General features: G+C 40.5%; 1 protein-coding gene across 7 annotated transcripts in view; it reads left to right on the forward strand.

Annotated features, from left to right (window-relative positions):
* The window catches only part of ttll5 (tubulin tyrosine ligase-like family, member 5), a 66,134-nt gene that overhangs the window by 36,200 nt on the left and 6,886 nt on the right, over positions 1–23,048 (forward strand). For 4 of the 7 annotated variants that reach the window (XM_004540699.3, XM_076877684.1, XM_076877689.1 and 1 more), the window contains 4 exons: positions 6,286–6,475; positions 9,962–10,164; positions 14,993–15,075; positions 16,649–17,316. In XM_004540699.3, coding sequence (XP_004540756.1) covers positions 6,286–6,475; positions 9,962–10,164; positions 14,993–15,075; positions 16,649–16,710 — 538 coding nt within the window. In that variant the 3' untranslated portion in view covers positions 16,711–17,316. Of the gene's footprint in view, positions 1–6,285; positions 6,476–9,961; positions 10,165–14,992; positions 15,076–16,648; positions 17,318–21,084; positions 23,008–23,048 lie in introns of those variants that run through there. The other 3 variants (XM_076877688.1, XM_076877687.1, XM_076877686.1) reach the window with 3 other exon arrangements.

A 23,048-nucleotide genomic window follows, 5' to 3' on the forward strand; every position in this document is an offset into this window, starting at 1 on the left:
TCTTCCTTTGAATTTAAAAGGAGAGATGTTTTTATTCACGTTGATTGAAACCAGATGTGGCAATGGGAAGGCAAACCCTTAAGGTAAGAACAAGTGAAATTCCAGGGAACAGATTTAGTCATTCAGCAGAAACATGCACCTTTAAAGCAGTTTTCATTCCCACAGTGTGCAATATGGTTATATGTACTGTATATAATCTGCTTTATGGAACTGACAAATGTGTGACCGTGAATTAGGGTTGGGTTGCACCAGCTATTTTTAAATCCATTGCAGGTTTGTGTGGAAAGCCCTTACTATTCGTCTTAGGATCACTAACAAGTATGAAGTTACTGCTCAAAATTTAACCTTTAAAGCTGGTAAATACTTCATATTCTTAGAACTACTGTCAACAATGTAAACAGGACATGCAATACAGAGCACTGAGTTTTAATATAATTTCTAAATAACATATATGTGTTTGAATGTTTGTGTGTGTCCCTTCCCTTGTCACAAGGACTTGCTGTAGCAGGTGGTTCCACATGTTTGATTTGGCCCTTCCTGACATAACTCCAGAGGGGATTTGTGTCTCAGGCTGGAATTCAACCAGTGACATTTTGCTTGCCAAGGGAATCTGTAAACTATGCTACTGAGTCACTAAAAACAAATAAACTAGTAGTAATTTCTAGATGTATGTGTTAGTTTGTTTTACATTAGACATGCAGGGAAAAATCTTTGTTGTGTGTGCAGGAAATGTTAATATCCATCGATGCATTGTAAAAAGCATGTAATTTTATTATTGATTACAGCAGAAATTCCTTTGTCGTTAGAAAACAACTCTCTGAACTCGACTTTACAAAGAGAATCAATTGGCTGCTTCTCTTTGTTATCAATCATAGTAATCTGAAGGTCTTAAGTTTTTGGATTACTGTTAAGACAAAATCATATGTTTTTTTATTTATAAAATAAAAATAATAAATGTATTCATTACAAAATATGCAGGGAAATTCATCATGATAGTATTTTTGGTTATTATGAAACAGGAGCATACTATTTCCATCAGGTAATATGTTGTGGTATCTTGGCCATCATATGTATGCTGCCATCAACCACTTTAGTTACAGTTTGCCTTTTGTCTTCAGATTTCTTCATGGCACAGATTTTACAAGCTGCTGGAAACATTCCTCAGAGATTTGGGTGTATGATAGCAGTTGGCTGCACATCCATGATGTGAATCTTCCATTTCACCATATCCCAAAGATGCTCTATTGGACTGAGATCTGGTGACTGTGGAGCACTTTTAAGACCAGTGAACACTGTCATGTTCAGGAACTCATTTTGAGATTATTTAAGTTTTGTGACATGCCGTGTTATCCTGGTGGAAAGGACCATTAGAGGATGGGTCCAATGTGGTCATAAAGGGATGGAAACGGTCAGCAACAACACCCAGGTGGGCTGTGGAGTTTTAGAAAATTCTCAATTGCTCCAAAGGGGTTCAGAACCTATCCTCCACCGTATTACACCATCACCACCAGCAGCTTAAACCACTGATACAAGACGAGATGGATTTCATTTTTTTTTTTACATCAATTTCTGTTATATTGTTTTCAGTAATTCAGGTGACCCTTAACCTCCCTTAGTTACACAACAATAGGCATAAGCTGCTGGGGGCTGGAGTATCATGGGGCTTGACCTTATAATATAAAGCACTTTGAGGTAACCGTTGTTATGATTTGGCGCTATATACTAGAGCAGGGCGATATGGCCAAAAATATTTATCACAATATATATTTGAAAATTTGCGATAACGATATAACCGACGATATAATTGATGCGAGACAAAATACAACTCCACAACATTACTAGCGCAAAAAGACAACCTTCCATTTATTTTCACTTAAACAAGAAGCTGGTTTTTATGTACATTAAAGCTTTATAAAAATGTAACAGTGCAAATGCAAATTCCTTGCTGAAAGTTTAACCAAAAGGCATTTCCAGTAGAAATGGGCTGACATATCCTGAGCATAACCATGTATAATATCCACTGAAGTTAAAAAGAGGTGCTTTGCAACATTAAACTGCAGTGTGCAGTACGTATTTTTCGGACCATAAGGTGCACGGGATTATAAGGCACATTAAGCGAAACAAAGCAGTCAGATAAATCAAACTTTATTAAACTCATTCTTCTTGCTTCCTCCACTTCTGTACCATTGATTCATTAATGTTGAATTCTCTGGCAGCTGCTCTGTTCCCATGTTGTTGCAGTATATTAATGACTAACCTCGTATTGTGGATGGATTATCTCAGTTGTTCTCCTGACTGAAGTTTGGTCCGTTTACAGCATCCTGCCATGCGATTGCATTTGTCTCTAACCATGAAGAACCTTCACGTTAACTTTTATAAGTGGAAAAGTGTTAGTGTTCGTCCTCCAGCTTCACTGTTTATGTTATGCTAACATAGCTGTGTCGCTAGCGATCACGTAGCACATCATTATATACCAGCTAGCCCAACTTCAGTAACCCTACAAACGTCACTGCTGTTTAGTTTCCTGTCTTCATTTATGTTGCAAGTGATAGCAGAGCTGTACGTTTGAATGTTTTCAGAAATCTCTCAGTCAGAACATGCAATATCATGCTTAGGTAACTAGCGAAACTAGCGAGCTAACTTCCGCTAGCTTCCTGCTAACTTCTAACTCCGTTAAATGTAATAACTTTTGTTTTCATGGATGCCTGGAAGTTAAACTTTATAGTTACACCTGGTAAAGCAGCAATGCTGATCGTTTTATTAAAGATGAAAGAATTTAGACAGTTTTTAACTCTTAGTGATGCTGCAGTGTTGTTTGACCTGAAGAATACGGAGTTTAGGACCCAGATTACTCCCAGATTTAAGAGCATCTTAGTCCGACAAATATGACAATAACAACGGCCGCTTGCATGTTCTGCAAAAAAATGTGCTTTGTTGTGTATCTGACGGACAAACACCAAACCAGTTCCACATCACTGAAGTTGCACCATTTTTACAAACCAATTCTGGTTCATCTGTTTCACTCAACAATCGGCCATGTGCGTATGAAAACAAAGGCACTGCGCATGCGCGTTTTACTCCCATTCTATCGCGATATTTCATTTTCCTATCGTTGCCTAACATTATACCGGTATTACCGTGAACGGTATAATATGGCCCAGCCCCACTATATACATAAAATTGATTGAATTTGACTCAGCCTTTAGTGTAAATGGTTATAATCCCTGTTTTGTTTTGTTTTTTCATTTGTTTGTTTTTTTAATCCATTGATTTTACTTATCCAGAACTGTTTTATAGCTTTCCTTTTTTGGATTTTCAAGTGAAGTTGTGTGAGTTTAAAACAGAAGTGTTTAAAAAGTAACCTATCATCCTACTTGGAAGAAAGCACTTGTAGTTTTCAGTACCCCACATTGCTCACCACTGCCCTAATGTAAGCCTCATCATCCCCGGCACTGCTGAACTCATCAAATTGTATTTTAAGAACAGACCTACTTGGTGTCATGTTTTTGCAATAAAACACGATAAACAAACACTGATTAATGGTTGGAAATACCCCTACACTCTTGAGGCTGCTAATGTTTACACTGACCAGGCAGGGCTTTGAGATAATCTGGCATGATGTCATCTCAGACGGTACATTTTCCCACATTCACACTGAGTTAGATTGATGCCGCACATGTGCTCAACTCGCACGGCTGTGTTGTTCTACAGTAAGTTATATCAGCATATTAAAGGATGGCGAGCACAGTGGGGAGTAAGCTGACACCCACGAGCAGAGGTCCGGCAGTGAGGGAAGTCCCAGATAGCTGAAGCTCCGCACATGTGCTGTGATGAGAAACTCAGATGTAAAACTATTCCGCTCACTCATTTAAGAAAAAATAAAAATCAGATTTTATTGGTTGCTGTTTTGGACAAAAGTGCTTCCTCCTGTTTTTAAAATTCATGGTCATCTGTAGTAGTTTTTTTGTGTGGTGTTGTGTTGACAAGTTTCCCCCCGTCACCCCCCTCCCTTGTGAGGTTTTATAGCGACATTGTACTCAAGGAAAGCCTGTGCTTTTGACCTGAGACAGTCCATTTTAGACCATATGGTAATAAAATGGTAGCACTGAAGGTCCCCGCGGTCCAGTCTGCAAACTGCAGCCAAGTCAAAGGAAATCGCTGCTGTAAACAAAGAACAAGTTCTTGTTTTGTCTCCTGGTGATGTAGAATCTCTGGCCTTGCAAAGTTCACAGACGAGCCTTTGTTTCCAGGAGCAAAAAAAAAAAAATGTATTGGCCTTTGGTCACAGCAGTTGTTTTTGCAATATATGTGCTATTATGTGAACTGAGAAATGCATGGGCGGATAACATGTTCACATGAGTTTAAGATCCCTTGTGTCTTGGCCACACAGGGAAGGAATTTATTTTTTTCTTTTACATTTTAGCAACACAAGATTATTATCCCACACTATGCATTGTTGTTCAAGATTAATTGAATTCTAATTTTAGCACTTATCATAGTTTGGTCCTAAAAATATTGTAGCTATTGTGAATCTAAGTGTGCAGTGTTTTCTTTAACTGTAGACCAATAGACAAATGTTATTGCATGTGGGAGGAATTTCCAAGAGCTTTTTTGTCATTAAGACCTCCAGGGATCCCATTTCTTTAGCTGTACGCGTATCTCTTTCTCTTTTTTCCCCTTTTATATTTTTCCTCGCAGCTCCCAATAGTGCTCTTTTATGGCATTATTTTTGGCTGAGGTGGTGTATATATACAACAGCACACCAGACTCCACAGACTCGATTTAAGCATGTCTGAAGGCTGAGGCTGGTCACTTCATTGCTTTAACAGTGGTCAAAAATGGTTGAAAAAAAAAAAAACTGAAACAGGCTTAGGCCTAATGACAGATAATCCAGTTACAAACTTGTGGAGCTCGTCAAAAGGTTTGCTTTCCAGGTTGTGGTTTTGTGATGTGGATGGAACGTGAAGCGAGGAGGAAAAGTTTTTAGTTCAGCCTGTGTTTGCCACAGGCTTGCCCTCTGCTTTCACTCTGATTTGCACACTTTGATTTGAGGCTCTGTGGGCACAGCGGCCACTGGTTAGGATGTTGTGAGATGTCTTGTTGTTTCACTTTTTACTGGTGGTCTTGCATCTCAACATGGAGTTTATAGCTATTGTCACATCTGCCTGGAATGCATGGTAAAATAACTGACGAGGTAGCAGTGAGTAAATATATTAAGCTATTTGTGGACTCATCCTTTGTTGTTGTGTAACAAAGCATGAGTTATAGTAGAGTAGTAACATCTGTGTTTCAAGCAAGCATTTCCTTATTTTCTGTCATATATATTAAACAACAGTGGATGGCTTGAATCACACCAAGGCTTGAATTTGTGTTCTTCAAATGGCATGCAATTGCTAGGGTGAAATTGGTTGCAAAGTTATATACAGTGCTGCACTAATAAAATACCTTGTAATTGGTTTGGTTGCTAGCTGGTAGCCATGGTGGCCCCTCAAACTGCTTGCCAAGCAGCTGTAAAAATGTAAACATTGTGACATAAAACAGAAACACCGATCGACTGCCTTCAAATGAATAATTGGTTGGGAAGGCATTACTTTTATTTTGAAGGTGAGTGTTCTCTGTTTGTTGTTGGCATTGCACCTTTTCACATTTCAGTTTTGACGGTTAATGGTTAGTAAAGAGAGTAAATGGTGAGTGTTTGCAGACAAGTTGTCATCTTCCTTGCAAACTACAGGCAACCGTAGAAACCTTCTAGATCTTCTAGACTGCATCTGATCTCACCTGGTGACCAGTTAGGGAATAATATTTTACTCTAGCAATCAGCGGTTACTAGGGGGTCACCAACAGGTCTCTAGGCCTGTGAAACTGAGGCCTGGACATGGTCAAAGTTTCAAATAATGATGTCAGTGTATGCATAGGTAACCCCTGTGAGTCAAAATGTCAGGATTCAGGCTACTCTAAATCCTTGGTATCAAAGAGTGTTTCCTGTCTTGGATCTGCACGCTGTCAAAGAGACTGGATGTCATAGACAGAAAGCTCTAGCCGTGAGCACGACAGCCCCACCCATCTGCTGTTTACAAGGGGTAGCCAGCCAGTCGAAAGTTGATCTAAAGAGAGCGAAGCTAAAACTGATTGTTTGTATTCTTGCCAGAAAATGTCTTTAAAGAACACTTTTTGGGGTGCAAATGTCACTGATATGCAATTCAGAAGAAAGAGTGACTTTGTTTTTTTGTTGGTTTGAAGTATATTACTTTTTCACCCTGTGTATCTGTGTCACTTCTCTCTAAGCCACAGGCCGCTAAAGGAAGAGGACTGGCAGATGCACAATGACTACAGCCTGGTGAGAGGGGTGACACCCAAGCAGCACTACCAGCCCACCCAAGGGAGCTACCAGCTTCAGTTTGCTATTCAGCAGTTGCAGCAACAGAGACTTAAGGCTCATCATCAATTTCTGGACCAGACCCGCTGCGGACATCAGGTAAGATGTATCATTTTCTTAGTAAAGAATGTTTGTTTTCATTTAGCATCTTGGATGCTAAACAAGTGCACTGCTCATTTTTCCATTGGTAGTATTTGCATTTCTATTTTTTCTTCTTTCTTTTTTTTAAATAAAAATAGCACAGACACTTGTCTGTTAACACAATAAGATTATTTTTCAGATTCTTTTCTTTGTTGGTTTTCAGTAATGGCACCATGTAGAACTTAACCTTAAGAACTTTTAACCCATAAAAACCTCAATATTTGTGTCTGTATAATTTATGTCCTTACCTAAGCTCTGCACTTTGCAAAATAGTGCAAAATGCACCCACGTTAAGAGAAGAGATTCCATGTTAGCCTCTGGAGAGCTATTTAGAGGTTCGCCTTCCAAACTGTCTAATAAAACAGTGTTTGGTGGAGACAGTAGCTTAATTCTAAAGACCAAAATGGAACAACTCTCTCCAATATCACATCATTTGAGTGAATGACTCTACTAGGCATATGGGAAGGTGAGTAGACAAGAAATTCTACTCTTGAGGGTACCAGCAAATCTTGACTTTTCAAATAGCTCCATTAGTTTTCCTATTTTAAGACAAATAAATTCGGAATATGATTTTCTTAGCAGTAGAAATGTAGCGGCAAAAAACCTTTTAGTTATGGCTAACAAGCCGTGACAGATGTGATTTGGCTGTTTTTACAGGGAGATTAGAAAGTTAGAAAGGCCTTAGCGTAGGAGTTTTTTGTTTTTCTTTGTTTGTTTTTTTTTTAATGTTTAGACTAAAAAAGAGTGGCTCTCGCTTTTAGCGCAGTGACTTTGAAAGGAGATCTCACCAAGAAGGAGGATGTATGTTTCCATTTTCCAGAGGATTTGGTGGACTGAATCTATGGATTGAGAGAAATGGAGACAGGACAGTGCCATGGGACAGCTTAAAGGCTGGAATGACTGGATGCGCCCAATTTTTTCCGAGTACTGGAGTTGGCCTCACGTCATTGTTTCTCATCTTGGTTGGAACTTAATTAATGCAATTGAGGTGATATTTCTTTTGGCTTGGTCGGCAGCCTTACGTAAGGCACTTTATGATTCCTTCTCTGTTCCGTTCATCTCTTCTCGTACTTTAAACACATTTAACCACGTTTGTCTTATCTGTGACATGCTCCACCATAATTCAGCCATATAGTGGCATGAATATGTCTTACAATTTCAAATCCCTTGTGCCTTTAAGGACTTTATGTGTACAGAGCAGTACAAAGAGTCAGAAGACAGAGCTTTTTTGTTGTTCACCCTCTTAAACTGAGGTAATAGGAGGGCTGACTCTAGATATGGTTGTCTCACCATCAAGTCAGGCAACCCTCCCTAAAATCTTGGCTATCCCACCCCATTCATTCCCTTCTCCCCAGCTGTCATGGCAATGTGTGCCACTGCTTAGCTCTTAGGCAAAATCGTTTTGCATGGTATAGACCTTAATCTGCCAAGGAATTTGTCAGTGACTTGATTTCATTCTTTAGTGCCATTAGATAGGGGTTTTGATCTTTTTGATACAAATGTATTTTATCTCAAATTCTTGGATTTCCTGGCCTTGGGAGAAAGTTACCAATACTTTTTGATAATATAAATACACAAAAGGATGTTCTTAGTCGAATGTGGGTGCTCGTGTGCATACACGTTCTTCAGTGTGAGAGAAAGAGACAGGGGTCTGTTCCGGCACTCCAGTCCACGTTCCAGTTACTGGGTGCAGACTGCACGGCTCCTCCACAGGATTGGCCCGGGGCCACCTGGCAGCCAAAGAAAGGTGCCCTTCCTGGCCCCGCTCAAGCTGAATTGTGGCCATAGGCCTTGCAACCAGGAAACTTAGCTTCTCATTTATCAACACAGAAATTACATCAGATATTCCCTGTCGGCCCTTTGAACGGCCACACTGTGAAACTGGAAAACCATTAGCTCGTTAGATAGCCGTATAAAGCTGCAGAGAAAATAGCGTGGACGTGAGATGTGGAAGGAATGTATGCGAGCATTCCCCGGCATTGCAAGGACAGAATGAAATGTGGCTCTAAAATATTATGTCAGAAAGACAACAGCATTTTCCCTCTTCACAAGCCTTTGAAGAGATCTTGTATAAACAAATGAATAATGTGAAGAATTTGCTTTTCACTGGAGCCAGCTGCGAAAAAATGTCGAGCTTGTTTTGATACCGGATGGCATTTCATTAATATCTGCACTAATTTATGTCAGGCACTTTGATATTTCACCTTAATGACCAAAGGCCACATTTTTTTCCATGACTCACCCATTCCAAATTTGCTCCAACTTCCTTAGGCCTTTTTTGGGAGGGAGTTTGATTTTTATTTTGTCCTAAACAGTTCACTACACACATGTGAGGAACAATCCGCATGTCAGTCTGTGGCACATTTAACCAACCGAGGGAGAGTTGTTTTTCTTTTACTTGGCCTTTTGAATTTTGTGATGAAGCAAATGGCCCAACAGTGATCTACCGCTACATGATGCCAAACAATTAAAATGAAACGTTTATTAAGGTTAAAATAAACAGGGAGAAAAGGCTGAGATATTTTAAATTACACAAGAGGTGGACTGAACATCAGCGGCAACACGTCTGATGAATGATGGAATGAGGATTTGAGGTCAGGAGAGATGTACTACAGTGATTGTCTATAGCCGTCTGTAAAACACAGCAGAGGCTCTGTCTTGGTTTTGTGGCTCCATTACACCCATTGGTGTTGGAGATTTTGTCAAAACTGACTACAAGGACTACATTTAAACATGTTAAAGAATGAAGGCAGTCTTACCAAATATTGATGTTCAAGCTTGTTAGAATTGAACCAAGTCTGTTTTTACATTATACATTATATTATATATGTGTATAACATGTAAGTTTACACATGTTTCAATAAATCACTGCACCCATTTCTCAGTTTCAAATGAGAGGTGGCTCAGTACATGAGGGAACATACTGTATATGTTTTGTTTCTTTTGCAGCTTTGTATACAGCCTGCGGTTGTACACAGTTAATGTCTTGACCAAGTATGTTTCAAATTACACATCAAATTTGAAACTTTGAAACTGGATTTATATTTCAGTTAAGATCTTTGTAACATGTTTATGTTCTCTCAAAAGCTGAGTTTTACAAAAGCTTGCTCGTTTTTAGGGTTAGTAATCACTCCACAGCCACCATCACTGGTCCAGTATCATTTTAAACCATTGAAGCCACAACTGTATGCTCCATGTTAACCTCTCTCAGCTAGTTATTGAAAATCCTTTGAATTCCTTAAAGCAAACTATAATATCACTAGATTTACCAGTGAGTAGTCATCCTTTGTAGTTGCTCTTATTGTACTGTACTCTGCCCAAAGTTTAAATTAAAGGTCTCAAACCTCTTTGCTTTGTTGGTTAAGTTTCAAAGTAGCTTGATTATTGTAGTAGTTTGATATTGCCCATAAGTAACCGACTTTTGTTTTCTTTTTGGTTTCACAGGCTCAATTTCCAGACCAGACACCACATAGCCAGGCTCTCACAAAATCATCCAGCTGCCCTCCTTCCAGCTTTCACACTCTGCCCAATCAAAGCCATGGCCTAAGCCATGTCCAGACCTGTGTTAGCCCAGCTCTTGCTCCAAAGCCACCCAGCGGTGCCCGAGAGGGACAAGTCAGGAGAACGACTGCAAAGCGTCTCGTCAAGTAAGACAAATGTTGGCTCTGGATCACTCTGTTTATTAACCATATGACAGTTATAGAGCATTGTTAAGTTAAATGAAGCCAAGGTCATCTGAACCTCTACTGACATCACCCGACAGAGGTAAATGTCTGAATGTGAAGGTACGTCACAGCTGGACTGGTCATTAAATGATCGAGCGAGTGGGTGTCAGTGGTCCTGCCTACTGTCCGCTCTGCTCAGAAAGCTTCTTCACAGAAACTAAGTGCAGTATTTAACAGCAATGAAGAAGAGTGAAGCGGACTATCTCCATTTTTTTGCTACACGTGAAAAAGGGCAAGATCGGACAACGTCCCAGCCTCCTTCACCCTATTACACTTCCCATAGTTCATATGTGAAAACTGCTCATTTAATTTATCGCAGACATAGTGCAGTGTGGTGGCAGGTCCTCCACCACCCCCCCGCTTGTGGAATGAGACAGAGTTCATGGGATTGGTGAGCTCAACAGGACATGGCTAATGCTAATGAGAGTTCGAATATGCGTGTAGTGGAGTGCTCCCAGTCTTTTGGCCGCAGGGTGTATCTACCCGTTCAGTAAACAACCTCATCACAGGCCTGATTTCTGCCTGAACCGTAAACAAAACGTGGTTCAGTGAAAGGGCCTGGACTCGGAGCGCCGTTTAAATCCTGTTTGGTTTGGAGATAAGCTGAAGACTGCATAAGGAAAAATAAAAGGAAAGCAGTGAAGCCGGGCTGAACTGCCAGCTATTTTCCTCACTTATTTTATGACTTTATTACTGCAACATCTGGCAAAATTACCCAACAACAGCAAACCTTTGTGATCGGCGCTGACTGTTTGTTTAAAGTAGGTTGTTGCAGCGGTGAACTGCTCTTCACACTTATTTAATGTTTAAGAGGAAAGGATACCGCTGGACTGGAACACGGGCTGTTTTTGTAGTATTCCGGGTAAGCCCTTACAGTGTGTGAATTACCCCAGAGTCCCAACAGTGCATTTCTCTGTTTGACTTAATTCATTCATTGCAAGTTTGCAGGCCTGCTGATGCCGCAACCGAGCAGAGCCCTGGCTCTGCTGACGTGTTACATCCAGTCATCTGACTGGACTGGACAAACTGTACCTGGCAAGAAAATAGTTAAGAGGGCAGTGCCGTGGTGTAGGGGTTGTATAGAATAGGTTAGCGAGGCCATGTAGGTGCTGTGTTTGCTCGTGTGTGTGCATGTGTGTCTTCCTGGCAGTGGTTGTGTTTACCCTCTGCATGTGGAATTCCTGAGCCCCCTCACACTCTTCTCTGTCCTGCATTTTTGCGGTCGACTAGTGTGACAGTGGAGAGTGTGGGAAAAACGGAAGCTTCAGGACCAAAAATGCGCTGATGGAAACAATGAAGAGAAAGAATAAAGAGAGGAGAAAAGAAAGAATGACAGAAGAGAAAAAAAAAGGTTAACTCTGTCCAGGAGAACGGAGATGATTGTTTGCAGAAAACGGTGGGATAATAAGTTGCTTCCCTTTATTTCCAGCCCACATTTTAGGGGCAACTTAATACCCCTGTTATTGAGGCACATCTGAAACACATCCCAGTATAGGCTTAAGCCCCTCCAGCTTATAATAGTATCACTGTGCTGGATGTGTTCAAGCAGTTCAAGGTTATCCACCTTGAACACCTTCCTCCAGCCAACTGTAAAACTGTTGTTCGATATAAATACACCAGCACTGGCTTTGGCTGGTTTCCCCACCGCTGATGATCATCGACAGCTTTTAGTTAAATCTATTGATCAGAATGAGATTTGCATTTTTGAACATTTGTGATCCAATTTGATCCAACCAAATAGTTTCCTTCAAGTAAAAGTTTATTGGGGTTGTTTTTTTGGTCCCAAAGTTGGAAATGTTATCCACCGAGCGGGCAAGGTGACTGTGTAAAGTCACTTTTAAGTAAAGCTGAACGGAGACTGGTGCACTCTCATGAATGACAGTGCCTTTGATTTTAAGCTCAGCTAACACACTTGAAGCAAATGTGCAGCTTGTTGGTATCACACTCAACAGGGCAGGGCTCTGTCTGCTCTATCAACATACCACAGCTGCCAACTCGAGGGGCTGCAAGAGCTCAAAGTGGTATGACTTCAGTGAAGGCTTTGAAAGGAGCAATTTGTAACACAAATAAATGAGCCTGTTTGGTATTTTGTTTGCAAGGTTTGGTTAGTCGCAGCTGTAACTACGGAAACCCAGGCTGTCGTGTGGCATTACTAATAGGGTGACAATTACAGCAGCACCATTAATGTCAGCCTAGCTGCTGCTTTCACTCCCTATTAATCAGCCACAACAGTAGTTATTTTCACGGGATACTGTATACACACAGAAGCTGCCAAACGTGTGTTTATGGTTAAACTTTATCCCCTTTGGTCAGTTTGAGTAACATTAAGTCACGCTAACTACCTGAGCGCACCGAAAAGTAAAGCCGCACATCTGCTGTGTTTACATAAGAACTTCAGCTCTGTGAGAATAGCGCGAAATTTTCGGCACTGGGTCATGTGTCATGTGCGCACACTGCAAGTTCAGAGTCGGTTCTCACCAGCAGTGTTTCTGGCTGCTGTCTGACTCTTGAAGTGACAGAGTGAGACTGTTGACAAAGAAAGTGATGTGAAGAACCCAGAGGTCAAGTTTTTTTTTTTTTCGCCCCCCTGAATATGAAAGGGGTTTCTTCCTGTTGAGTTATGCCTCGCTTAAAGTGGGCCAGTTCTATTTGTGGTTGTGTAATGGTATGAAAGAACAACTGTGCAGCCCCTTACAAGGAGGCAGTGTGTACCCTCATTACCTTATTAATGCTCTTTTGGCAAGCTGCTGTCCTGGGGCGAGAGGTTAATGCCAGCTAAGCTTTATTTATTGTTCCCTCTAAAAAATGGTTAGCAGATTTAATGTATAAGGTTGCAGACACGTCTGCTCCTGCTTTATGCTTCAGTAGCTCTTATAATGATTTTCTGTTTGAAAATGTTATGTTTGCAGCCGGATTATGTGAAAAGGGCAGTGCAATTCCTTGTTTACGGTCGTCAGACTGTATGTATGACGCATTGTAAGAATTCTGGGCTCTGCCTCCGTGTTCCTTTTCTCTCTGTAATCTTTGCTCATAGTCGACATAGTCCCTAATCACTACAGTGTTCTTGCCAGTGTGACAATCACATCACCAAGGACAAGGAGAAGGAATTTCTCCCCTTCGTGTCACAATAGCTCCTGTGAGGCACTCAGTAAACACTTAGCCTCACCAACCTCCAGTGACTGCACACAAAGAGCAACTGTTAGATGCTGACTTCACTTTTCTTATGACAGAAGGTGGCTTGTCAGGCATTTTATACACAAATGAGTCTTAAAAAGCAGAAAAGTGTCTTGGTTAGGATGACATGAGCTGCGAGGATCAGAACATGTAGCCTCTCTGACCAATAGATACTAATTACCCAAGTGATACTGTAGTTATTATGACATTTTATTTCATTTATAGTATAGTATCAAGCGATATTAACGATTTGCAATCTATTGGTATCTGCTTTTCTAATAACCAATAAATGATGGTTAAAAAAGTAAAGAGGAGACAGGAGAAACACCCTTCAACTATATTATAAATGTTGGCATTGCATAGCTTGCAATCTGCAGCTTCCTTGTTGGAAACGCACTGCTTGGAATGCCACAACACAACCAGCTGATCTGAGCAGAGCCTGGCAGATCATAAATGAGTACACAAATAATTACACTTAAAACATTTAAGGGCATCTGTTTTTTGTTTCATGTGTTTAAAAGAAAGAAAAATATCAGCTCATATGTCGAATCTCCAAATATCGGTATCAGTTATTAAACTACTATAGAAAAATACCACACTCCACCAGGTTCTGCTCCGAAATATTTCAGTGTTGGCATTTATCTTCTTGGCACAATTTGAATTACCACAAAGGCTGTTTGGAGTACTTTGGCATGTGTGTACATGTATATGTGCGTCTCTTTAAGAGGACAGATTTTGTCCCTGTGGATAGCACTGCAGTCCACATTATACCTGGATTTGTGGTGGCAAACATACAGCCCGTGGGCTATAACCGGCCCATTAAAGGGTCCCATTCGCCCCACTGGAAGGCTTTAATATCAATGAAATCCACGGTTTACTACACAGCAGTGAAAATCTGTGCAACATTAAGGGCATTTCTAGATCTTTAAAAATTGTTTAAATAATAAATAACGCTGCTATGTTAATGAGATTGGGCTGTGCGTGATCCATGAAGTAGATTGATTTGGATGAACTCTAGATGAACTACGATGGGAAAAGGTCTTTTAGCTTTAGGGAAGGAATTGTCAGCGATCCTTTGGTACTCCTGCTTCCAGCGCTCTTTCATTCAGTACTCACAGCTTTTGCAGCACACATTTTTGAGCTCTGGCTTAACACACCTTTATAGCTTTGTGACTCTGTCTTGAACAGTTGCAAAATGATAATATTTTGAATAAAAGTTGGGGGGGGGGGGGAAAGAAAACTCTTTTGCAATGGCAAAATGTATAAAAAACCTTTCTCTGTAATAGTCGTAGATACAGAGGGTGTCTCCAGGACACACACAGGGTGAAAACCAAACATGCTACAGTATTGCAGCTGGAAACAATCACACACGCTGAAAACCAGTTTTCTTTATATATTTAGTTTGATATTTTGCTAAAAGCAGAACATTGGCATGAGACATGTGATGTGTACCACAGCTTGGATGAGCGCTGCAGAGACGAATTTGGCCTTTGCAGTGCAGTTCATCTTTGCATAACTCCTCTGGGAATGATAATTTTTGGTCTTCACGGATTTTTGTCCTGTGTCTGATTAACAGGCAGATGTCCTCAGAGAGTTCAGCCAGTGGAACCGTTGCCAGCAGCAAGCAGGTGGTCTACGAGGCCATCTGCAGTAAAACAGGTGGGTTTAATGTTGCAGTTCCACATATTATGCTTAGTGCTCTGCTGTAGTCCTCAGGCAGGAGTGAAGTTATGCCCACTCTATGCCAGTGTTAGTGATTACAGCTAGGCATAGTGGACATTCCCCATGGAGGTCTGACTAACACCACATGATATTTTTACCCACCTCCTGCTCGTTCAGTCGTGTGCAGGATCCGTAAATGTTTTCGACACACTGTAAGAAAGTAAATAAATAGATACATACATACATAAAGGCATTGTTAAGTGATTAATTAATTACAACCCTGTTAGAGGAGTGAGGCTCTATTAATTAGATCTTACAGTGATTTGTGCCCCATTAAGGGTTTGTGCCAAAAAGAGTTAAAGCAGCCAGAGCTGGAAGAGCAAAAGCAAAATTTCCATTGCAGTCATTTTCTGTTTGAAGAAGACCTAGCATGCCGTTTGCCAGCTCCATGTTTTTTGCTTCTTGTGCTTTACTAGAGAAGTTTTGCACCAGTAACTGTTCAAAATAGTTCTTATTTATCTTATACTGGGTCTTGGTGCAGGCCCTGAGTTCATGCTCCATCTGAAACAAGCTGATTTAGCTCCTCCGCCTTAAAGGCCGCTGTCCCTTTAAATTGAATCAAAATCAAATCAAATTTATTCACAGGACAAGTCAAGACATAAAACATAACCAGAATACTTTTCTCTTACGTGTTTAGTAAATACTATAATGTCATTATTTGAAACTTTTTCTGTGTGACAGTGTATAACAGAAGATAAGGTAAAGCATAAAAGGTCCTCTGTAGTTGTACAGTCCTGTGCAAAAGTCTTGCATCACCCTTCATTTCTTTCTATTTTTCCAGGAAAATGTCGTTTTTTGAAACCTGTGCAAACATACATACTCTATTTGTATGTTGGCTGGTTCTGTTCTCTGTTAAGATGACCCCACAGTGTTTATAATGTCGAGGTCCAGGCTTTGGGGAGGTCAATCCATGATAGTGTTTCATTATGTGTTTTTCTATCCAGGTATGCTTTTACTGCTTTGGCAGTGTGTTTAGGATCATTGCCATGCTGAAAAATGAAGCTGTTGCCAAACAGATATTTTCCCTGTGGTATTACTAGTGAATCAAAATCTCATGGTACTTTCATGTGTTTGCATTTTTGTATTAGTGCTGACACCATGACCATGACAGAGCCTCCGCCATGTTTTACAGATGGCTGTGAATACTCACTGTTGTACCTCTGTCCTTTGTACAAAAGAAATTGAAATTTGGATTCGTCACTTCATCCGATTTGTTGCCAGATGCAGCTCTCAGGTCTTGTGTCAGGTCTTTGCTCTGACTTTTTTCTTATTTCTTAAGGACTTGACTTTCACAAACTGTTCATCTACTGTGGATAGTTTTTTTAAGCCTGCCACTTCTTCTTTTGGCCTCCTCTTGTTCAGTCTCCTCAACTTTTTTAAAGATGCTGTACATGCAGCGCTCACATATGCCACGTTTTGGTTAATAGCAAAAAAAAATACTATTTTATGTCTGAAAATGAGGGGTGGCTCAAAGCTTTTACACAGTACTGTGTGTTCTGCATGTGTTCAGATCCAGAGGAACGACACCACTCTGGGATTAAAAGGCACAGCAGTGAAGACATCTTTTTTTGAGATCAACGGATGGGAACATTTGGGGCATTTCCATCTGTTGGCCATTGCCATGCAGTTGTAATTACTGTCCATTTGCCAAATGCTGTACCGAATAAATAACACCTCTCAAGAGAATGACAAATGCAACTCAGACTTTGTGGGTTCGTGCACTCACGTGTGTGCTTCTGTCATCTTGCCTTATTTCCACAGCTCTTTCCATCCTGAGAGAAGTGTTGAGCTTATTGCAGTGATATTAAGCAGTTTGTGCTTATGCACACATCTGTTTGCCTGATCACGGGCTTTTTCCACAGCACTACTATACATTAGCATTAGAAAATCACACCATTCTTCACATCATGTCAGTGTCGCAGTCAAGCGAGATCAGCTTGTTGGAAAAACGCAGTAGCTGTGCATCGACCTGTCATCCCTACAACTCCTATCCACACTAAAACACACACACACACACAAAATATTTTTTTAGTTCTCCATTTTCCTCCTCTTCCCAAACTATGAAACCTGGCTAAGGTTAACAAACATCTTACAAACTCATCAATTACTGTAACTGGATCCTTTGGGAGCAACTTCTGCATTTAATGAATGCATTTTTTTCCACTGTTCAGGGTGCAAAGGGTGCTTCACTCATGAATTAAAACATATCACTAATATATATATATATATACATACATACATACATACGTGTGTGTGTGTGTGTGTGTGTGGAGAGTTAAACCACTTAGTGGTGCAGGTTTAACCATGCGTTTTTAAATGAGGCTGAGGGTAAAACGGAGACTCTGTGTGGTGTTTTGGCAGAGGGAGGGGTTATTGAAAGGGACACAGCCTTTGTGGAGCTTCAGAGTGCATCAGGTCTTTCTGCCTGTCATCTCATAACAGAGGTACACCGGTACCTCTGTTATGAGATGACTGAGCTCCCCTGATCGACTCTGACAGGCAGTTAGAGCGAGTCCAAATGGAGAGCATTCTCTCTGATCAGCTGTCAGCCGTCATTAATCACACTCTCCCTTTATCTCTCTCTTGTGCTCTCTCATAATATCTTCCTCTCTTTGCTCCTGAAACCCTCCCTTTATTCTCTGCAAACCTTTTCTGCTCACTAACCCCCGCCTCGCCCTTTTCCCCACTTCTTCTGTGTTGATTTTTGACATGACACGAGGGCGGGATTTTGATGAAGACCAACCGGAGCTAACAAGACGAGATCGTATCGGCCACATGTGTTTCAGAGTGCTTCCCTTGAAGTTTCCTTGAAGCTCTCAGTGCTCCACAGTCGGTGACTGTGAGGAGATTTATTGCTTGAGTTTGAGAAGGAAATGAATGCTGAACTTGGGTCAATTTAATGGAAGTCTGATCATGTCAGGACAGATGGCTTAGGCCTCTCTCTATCAAAATAAGACTGTGTGGTGTATTGTTAGGATAGGAAGGTAGTTTTTGGCTGCCATCCCTGTTTTCAGATATATTATGTAAGTTACTGGATTTAATTTACCAGATGGATTTGTAATTGACTCACTCTACTGAACTATGTATGTGAGTAGGCATTTTATTGGTAGATTAAGATTTAGTGTAGGGTATGTAATACAGTGGTGTGAAAAAAATGTTTGCCCCTGTCCTGATTTCCTATTTTTTGTATGTTTGTCACACTTAAATGGTTCAGATTGTCAAATAAATTTAAATATTACACAAAGATAACACAAATAAACACAAAATCCAGTTTTTTGATGAAGGTGTTTATTATTAAGTGGGGAAAAAATCCAAACCTGCATGGGCCTGCGTGAAAAAGTGATTGCCCCCTAAACCCAATAAGTGGTTGGGCCACCCTTAGTATCAACAACTGCACTCAAGCATTTGGGATAAGTGGCATTGAGTCTTTTACATCGCTGTGGAGGAATTTGGCCCACTCATCGTTGCAGAATTGTTGTAATTCAGCCACACTGGAGGGTTTTCAAGCATGAACCACCTTTTTAAGGTCATGCCACAGCATCTCAATCAGATTCAGGTCAAGATTTTGACTAGACAACTCGAAAAGTCTTTTTTTGTGTTTTTCTTAAGGCATTCAGAAGTGGACTTGCTGGTGTGTTTTGGGTCTTTGTCCTGCTGCAAAACTCAAGTGCACTTCAACTTGAGGTCATGAACAGATGGCCGGATATTCTCCTTCAGGATGTTTTTGTAGATTGCAGAATTCACAGTTCCATGTAGCAGAGTAAGTCTTCCAGGTCCTGAGGCAGCAAAAAAAGCCCCAGGATATTACACTACCACTGCCATAGTTTACTGTTGGTATGATGTTCCTTTTCTGAAATGCTCTGTTAGTTTTGTTCCAGATGTAACTTGACTGAAACCTTCAAAAAAGTTCACCTTTTGTCTCATCAGTCCGCAGAATATTCTTCCCCAAATCTTGGGGATCATCAGGATGTTTTTGGCAAATGTGAGACAAGCTTTCGTGTTGTCAATCTTTCTTACTGTTGAATCATGAACTCTGACCTTAACTGAGAGATGTGAAGCCTGTGGTTCTTTAATGTTGTTTTGGGTTCTTCCGTAACCTCCTGGATGAGTCGTTGAAATGCTCTTGGAGTAATTTTGGCTTCACCATTGTTCCAAGTTTTCTCCTACTTCTACAACGGCTCTCACAGTGGTTCACTTGAGTCTCAAACAGAGCTGGGCAGTAACGCGTTACTGTAATCCGATTACTTTTTTCAAGTAATGTAATTAGATTACTGTTACTTTCCCGTAAGCATGCTGCTGTACTGCGTTACTAAACTGTGATTTAGTTTGTGAGAGTGTCTCATGACAATGACGTACAAGTGTGTGACGTCCATGGCAGCAACAGATGTGTGTAGATCAACAATGGATAATATGGAGTCCGGGAGAGAGCACGACCGTGCAGTGTTTAAAGCTTGGAAGTACTGACATTACTTTAAGTTTGATTGCGTGAAAAGTGATAAAAACATTAGCGTCCACAGTACAATCTACATGGGAAGAAAACTTCTTTCCGCAGCGAAAAATTAAACTTCAAATCTGAGCAAGTACCTAGCACGCTGCCACGAGAGTGTGAAATTCACAGGGAAAGGGGTTAGGGGTTGCAATGTGCATAAAGTTAACAGATTAAAACTAAAAAAAAATATTTAAAGGAGACTTTTTCATTTGATTCAATTTTATATCATGAAATATGCAGAAAAATAGAATTGGGCTTTAAGGTCTATTGCTTTTGAATTACTTTTGAAAATAAGTAATCAGTAACTTTAATGTAAAGTAACTGGATTGCCTTCTTGGAGAAGTAATCAGTAATTAGTAATTAATAACTATTTTCAAGTAACTTGTCCAACACTGGTCCCAAGGCCATTCTTTGAGACCCTTTCCAGACTGACTTTGTTTCTCAGGTCTTTCTTCAGATTGTGACATGATGTACTGCCAGGTTCACTTTGTCAGACAGCTTCTATTTGAGTGATTTCTTGATTCATCAGGTCTTCCAGTAATTGTTTTTGTTTTTAGTGAAGCTGAGCACGGCTTTCCAAAAAATGTGATTAATCACAGGTAATTCATGATTTAACAAGAGGGGCAATTACCTGGTCCTGTGTGAAAAAGTAGGCTTGTATAACCTTTCTCCTATAATCAATGATCATAATCAATCATCATTTAAAAACTGCATTTCCTATTTACTCAGGTTATCTTTGTCTAATATTAAATTAGTTTGATGATTTGAAACATGCAAGTGGGACAAATATGCAAAACACTAGAAAATCAGGAAGGGGGAAAACACTTTTTCACACCACTGTGCAGCGTTTGACTGAAGTTGTTGTTAGTTACCGTTTCAACCTTTTAAGTTTAGCTTGCTTGACGATCCCTTGATTTCTCCTTCTCGTTTCAGTTTCATTCAGAGTGGGCTATAAAGCAGAGAATATTGTCCCTTTATCTTTCTTTTGCTGAGCTAGAGGAAGCCACTTCCAGCAGCCCTGTCATCGGGTTGGAAGCGAGGGAGATGTTTTTCGTTTTCCAGCTCAGTCAGTCAGTCCTCGCAGTGTAAAAAAGCACCAAAACAAACTGTGCAGAGAGGGAATGAAAGGGAATACTGTTTGGGAGCACAAACACAGCAGCTCCAACTGTACTTGGAATGTCTTTTTCTACCGGATACCTGGCTGCACGCCAGCCGATAGGATCAGGGGGTGAAGGGGTTGAACACGAACAACTGAGCTGACTGACGAGATCAGCTGGTATCCACCTTGACCATGAATAATTGAAGAGGTGGACTCCACAACGGTTTAGCAAACTCTTCTGAAGAAAAACTCTTTTGGGCTTCTGTTTCTGTACACATGAGGGGTAGACCTTTGACTGCCTTTCTCACTCTTGTTATTTCTTCTTCTTTTTTTTGTTCTTTTAAAAAAAAAAATAAAGGTCTTTCTGCATACCGCAAGCTGTTCCAGGATCAGGAGCCCACTCACAGATGACACGAAGGCGACCAGAGGCACGTCCTGCCACTCTGCAGGCCTGACAGGTGTCTCTGCATGTAACTGCATCTCACAGAGGTTTATTCTGGGACGGGACAACAGATAAAAGTATGCCACACATCGAACAGGGTCCTATTAATTTCTCAATGATACAGCCACAGACATGCAAGAGGATAGTGTGCCAGGCCAAAAATGCCCGGCTTTGACGCAGGTCGGGATTTTGTTGCGCAGCTCCACCCCCTCCCCTCATCGCCCTTGGCTACAATCAGTCCGTATCCCACAGTGCCCGCCCTCATTCTCTCCATGCTGTTGATGCCACAGGAAGATTTCACTGACAGATAGCCTTCAGCAGATGGTTCTTCAAGCCCTGTTGGTATTTTAACTACAGGATTCGTTGTTTTATTCTGTGCTCAGGCAGTAGCATGTCCACCACAACCATGCGTGCACATTTTTCTTCTTTTCTCTTTTTCTTTTCTTTTTTTAAACACAGGTGATATGCGGGTTTTGGTAATGAGAGACCTCTGTTAAGTTTTTGACAAGCATTGTTCAGCCCGCATGAGCAACTTCTCATTTTACAGTCATGAATGATAAGTGTGCAGAGAAGTTCTTTTCATGTGTGGCTTTCCAGCGTTAGACACTCCTGACTCCCACTCCTCGCTGGAAGCCACACAGTTGCCAAATCTGACTCCTCTGCCTTTTCGCCCTGAGGACATGTTAAGCATAGCACCCTTTTTCTTGTGGGCCTGATAATAAAATGTGATTGTATTAATGTTGTTCCCTTGTTTGTATCTACAAAGATGACCCAACAGGGATGTTCAGGTTTCATGTAAAGAATGCAGTCGGCTTGTGATTATTCCTGTAAACTGTTGAGATGCTGATATTGTTTTTCTGGATGGACCAAATTCATTATTTTTGATTAAAAAATAAATAAATTATTGTCATTACATCAGTATTTATTTACTGTACATTGTCCAGCGTAACCTTTTTGGCCCATTTCTGTAGCTCAAAGCCTAAAATAAAAAGGAAAAGATCTATAATGAAGGTCGATGCTGCACCAGGAGACCAGTATCCTCACAGATATTCTGTGGCTTGGGACCATATAGTGAGTTCACTCAGGGGTGTGTTTATTTAAAAAAAAGAAGATGTGAGGTAGTGGTCAGCAGTTTTACCATGTGTTTATAATAACTTTGGCTGAAATACTTGAATTTTGTGCATGATTTTCTCACATCAGCTGATGACTATCACCTGGGTGAGTGTGCACAGATTGTAGTTTTCAATGCAGTACAACAGGTCAACTGTTTTAACATGTAACTTGACGGTGAATGTTTTTGTAACATGTGCTCTTTGACGTCATGTTGTGAAGTCCGACCTATTAAAGCCAGAACTCCCAAAAGCAAGATCCAAATCAGTGTGTGTAATGTAATGTGGTGACAGCGTTGTTTACAATGTAAAGAAAAGAAAACTGAGACGAAAAACAACTCCTTTCCTCTAATAGTAAATATTTATGTTTTATTAATACATTTAACAGTAATTTGCTCATACAGGTGTCCCCTCTTGGATTTTCCCTTTATAGCTAATGTCTCTCCTATTCAATTCCCATATTAAGAAAAATACAAAGAGGCCACTAGGATGAGTAAATCACTGTATGGGATGTGAGTTTTTGAGACATGCTTAGAAAACATAAACATTTACTACAGGTGTTTTTTCTTTGTTTATTTTCCATATGGGCTGTACCATGTTATAATCTCTTTGACTGTTTACAATATGCATGGAAATGTAGTATTTTTGGGACCAGTGAGGCTGTTTGTAGCAAACAAAATTGAAATGAATACTTGGAAAGCATTAAAAAACACGATGACTGTGACTCTAACCACTTTTGTTCATTTTGTTCGAACACTTGAAATTCAGCCC

The sequence above is a fragment of the Maylandia zebra genome, linkage group LG19, assembly GCF_041146795.1.
Source record: "Maylandia zebra isolate NMK-2024a linkage group LG19, Mzebra_GT3a, whole genome shotgun sequence".
Lineage (NCBI taxonomy): Eukaryota > Metazoa > Chordata > Actinopteri > Cichliformes > Cichlidae > Maylandia > Maylandia zebra.